Source organism: Sodiomyces alcalophilus (assembly GCF_042370955.1).
Source record: "Sodiomyces alcalophilus JCM 7366 unplaced genomic scaffold ACRALscaffold_2, whole genome shotgun sequence".
In the NCBI taxonomy this organism is placed as follows: domain Eukaryota; kingdom Fungi; phylum Ascomycota; class Sordariomycetes; order Glomerellales; family Plectosphaerellaceae; genus Sodiomyces; species Sodiomyces alcalophilus.
This window is the reverse complement of record NW_027263533.1, coordinates 6,284,214-6,288,440: the sequence shown is the minus strand read 5'-3', so window position 1 is coordinate 6,288,440 and position 4,227 is coordinate 6,284,214. Positions and strand designations below refer to the sequence as shown.

The window sequence follows — 4,227 nt, the reverse complement described above, 5'->3', positions numbered from 1 at the left end:
TGCATACGCCACGATCTTAGCTGCAGATATCCCGTACCGGTACGTATAATTATAATAGACGTTTTGTATAAGATAGGCGTCAGTCACTATGACTTATACTTAATGCCTATGACTACAAAATCGCAGCTATTCTGACCTGTTTTCCATTATATCAAAGTACCCTAAAATGTATTATGTCCTGGAGGTAGAAAAAGTGGTGAAAAAGTGGTAGAAAAAGAGGTAGAAAAAGGGGTAGAAAAAGAGGTGGAAAAAGAGGTGAAAAATTTTCACGTATTATTATATAGATAAGGGCTTATTATTTTACATAGATAAGGTCTTATTATTTCACACAGATAAGGCCTTATTATTAGACAGATAAGCTTATATAACCACTATATTGAAAATTTTTCCACCTGCTTTTCCTACCTCTTTTCCCACCTCTTTTCCTACCTCTTTTTCCACCTCTTTTCCCACCTCTTTTTCCACCTGCTTTTTCCACCACTTTTTCCATCACGACAGCGCGTATTCTTCTTGACTAGAGCTTTATGCAAGGAGGTCAAAATAAGCAGTGAATTTACAGCAACGGATATTCGTAATAAGCAAGGGAGAGAAAACCTTGTCGTGATGTGATGTATCTGTACGGGACATCTGCAGCCAAGATCGTGGCGTATACAGACTACTACGCGGGCTCGCGTAACCTTCCTAATTGGGTTTGGGACGCTTGCAAATAGTAGACAGGCCGCTTGCAAATAGTGGTACTCCTAATTAAGTTTGGGACGCTTGCAAATAGTAGACAGGCCGCTTGTAAATAGTGGTACTTGGAAAGTGACCCTCTGTATCGTGTGTTTATGTAAGAAGACTTATGTTATGACTTAAACTGTATATGTAAATTAGTGGTGGTACTTAGAGCTTTCGGCGTTATAGCCATGAAAACCACTGTTAGCCTCACTTTGTAGCCCGGATATCAATCCGTCTAGGCTCCCTAGTTAGGCCTATAATAAATAAATAAATATATAATCCTATTTTAGTAGTCTTAAAGTAAAGTTACTCTAATAGTAAGTCCCTATAATATTATATAGGGCCGCCTCCGCCGGACTAAGCTATAGGCCGCTCTCGGACCGGACGGCTTTCTAGCAGGCCTCCTAAAGGCCTATAGCCCGACCCTGCACTAGATCCTAGCTACGATTCTCTTAGCCTGCCTAGCCCTAAGCTACTTCCCGTACCGTTACCGTACCGCCACCGTTGTAATTATCCGAAAAGAAGGCCGCCTATAGAGTAACTATAAGATAGCTAAAGGCTAGAGACCGATCTCCCTCCTTAACACGATTAGAAAGCTATTAGAAGATATTATAGCGGACCGCTTCGCGGCTATAGCGGAAGAATATCGGCTACTCCCTGGCGGTTAAATAGGAAATAGGCCCGGATATAATATAGAGATAGCTATATAGTATACGATAAAGGCCGTTAGGGCCGTATACGCCCTACGCGGCGCCCCCGCGATACTCTAGCTGGATATACGCGGGGCCTTCGATACTATCCCCTATACTAGACTTCTTAAGTCCCTTAGGCGTAAGGGGTTCCTAGACTAGGTTATCCGGCTAACTAGCAGCTTTCTTTAAGACTAAATAGTTTACCTCCTTTTCGACGGCTAGGCGGTAGCCCCGCGGCCCCTCTATACCGGTATACCGTAAGGGTCCCTAGTCTCTTTAATTCTCTTTATTCTATATATCTCCACCTTATATAAAGAACTCGAACACGCCGCGAGAACTACTATTATTAGCTTCGCCGATAATATAAATATTATCGCCTTTAGCCGTATAAAGGCCTAGACACGGCACCGACTCGCCTCCGCCTAAAGAATATATAAGGCTTAGTCCTAGGCGAGCGGCCTTTAATTTAAGCCCTTAAAATACGTGTTTATACCCTTTACGAAATCTTACTCCCCGCCCCCGACGCCTCTCCACCTTAACACTATACCGGTACTATTATCGATAAAGGCTAGGTTTCTTAGAGTATAGCTAGACCGGAAACTAAACTTCTTATAGTATAGGAAGGAGATCCAGAGTAAGTTAGTAATCCAGAACTACGCCCTAACCCGGCTTACCGTGGTAGCCTAGGGCTATAGCTTCGCTAATACCCGGCGTCTTTATATCGCCGTAATCTATCCCGCTATCTCCCATTACGCCCCTATTTTTTATAGAATTACCGATAAGGCCCCGCTATAGCCTTATAGCGGCCCTTAGCTTAGCCTAGAATAAGTGCCTTAGGATTATTATAGGAGCCTATAGGGCCACGCTAACCCAGATCCTAAAAAAAAAGACGTATATCCCCCCCCCTTAATCTATACCTTACCCGCCTTATAGCTAAGAGAGCTCTTAACTACTAAAATACTAGAATAAAAGGGCTTATCCTAGCTAGCACCTAGGCCGCTATAAAAGCGTTAGCGGTATTATAGCGCCGCTATATTACTTAGTAAGCACTCGCCTAGCCCGCCTAATCCTTTACCGCTTAAAAATAAATAAATAATAATAACCCGGACGCCGCCCTTTAGGAAGAATAGAAAAAGAGGTAGAGAGATATAGGGCCTACGCGGAACCCGACCTACGCTATAGCAGTACCGGACTAAGACCCCCGAAAAAAAGAACTCTAAAGATATAAAGGCCTCCTAAAGCCGTAAAGTTCTGCCCTTACCTAGATCCGCTCCGAGAAACTAGGCCTTAGGGCCTTCCTTTTTAAAGTAAGAGTTCCCGGCTTCGTTACCGCCTAGTACCCTTACGGGGACAGAGGGGCTAAGATAGCCGAATATATTATCCTATAATACTAGAATACTATTTTAGAGGCATAGCGAGACCTCCACGGCGCTATAAGGAGACCGATCTTAACTAAAAAAGACCTTTTTAACGCACTAAACTACCCTAAAAAGGCTAAAGTAATCGTGAAGTGGTTCCTATATCTTAGCCACCTAAACGACTTTTATTTTACCCTAGAGATTATAAGGAACTATATATTAAAGACCCCGTAGGGGGACTACCCTGGTATAGAGTATACGGAATAAAGATAGCACCTAACCGAGACTTTTATATTTATTCTACGGCCCTATAAGCCAGGGCCCCGACGGCACTAAAAAGGCGTATAATAGCGGTATCTACCCTCTAATTAGCCTTAGTATCGCCCTTATCTTCCTCCTTATACTTATTACTCAAAGTATTATCGCTATTAGTATTATACTTATATCCCTATCCTATTATATTAGCACCACTATACTATAAAAAGACCGCTAAAAGACCGTTAGGGGACTTATAGCCATCTTTAATAAGATAGCGATTATTCCTTTTAACCTATTTAGACGACGTTCTAGACTAGCTAATATCATGTCTCCGCCGTGGCAGCGGCCGGCAGGGTAAGCACGCCTAGCGGCGCGCTTAAAAGAAGCCACCGCCGCTATAAGCCGACTATAAGCCTACCTAAAGTTAGCGCGGTATAGCTTCGGTACCCCTAGGGACACGACTTATAACCGATCTATCTTTACCCTTAGCGATAGCCGCTATAAGCTCCTAATAGCGTTTAAGGACTCGCTGCTAGTATTTTAGAGCTATAGCCGGGACCTATACTAGCTATTAGAACCCCGCTACCACCGCCTAAGTACCACCGAGTTACTACCGCGAGACCGACTTATATCCTTATAAGTTTAACGACTATTAGTATACTAGTAGTATACCGCTCCTTTTCCGGTAATATTAGCGTATACTTTTATATCCTCCGGTTTTTCCCCTCTAAGACGCTTAGTATACCTAAGATATCTATTTATAGTTAAAAATAGTAACCTATCGGTATCACGCCGGCACCCTAAAGGCACCCCCGGGAATACCCACAGCAAAACCCGTAAAGCACCGGCCTCGTAGTAACGAGTATTACCCTTCTTCTTAGGCTGTTGTTTCTTAGGAGGTATCTTAAAAACTATTAGCACCGGACCCGGAACCGATACGCACCCCCTATAGCACCCCTTTACTTATAATAGCGGTCTTAGCTTATTACTTGTTAATCGATCTAACTATTATTATTATATATTTAACTATAACCTATCTTATTAGCCCGCCCTAAAACCATTAGCCTCCCGCCCGCGCTACCACTTATAAATAGATAATATTAAAATAACCCTATCTTTTTATAAGTCGCTAAAGACGTACTATTAGTAACTATAGTATAGAGCCGGGCACGGAGACGGGAATAGAGGGGCGGGTGGCTTAT

At 42.9% G+C, this 4,227-nt stretch overlaps 1 protein-coding gene across 1 annotated transcript; it reads right to left on the bottom strand.

Annotated features, from left to right (window-relative positions):
• Positions 1 to 489: 489 nt before the first annotated feature.
• ACRALDRAFT_208262 (uncharacterized protein) lies at positions 490 to 907 on the bottom strand (the record flags this gene model as incomplete). The annotated part of the gene is made up of 5 exons (XM_071022431.1): positions 490 to 520; positions 558 to 627; positions 699 to 721; positions 758 to 812; positions 883 to 907. 5 exons carry the CDS (start codon positions 905 to 907, stop codon positions 490 to 492), a joined length of 204 nt encoding a protein of 67 aa, XP_070878223.1.
• Between the last annotated feature and the right edge of the window lie 3,320 nt (positions 908 to 4,227).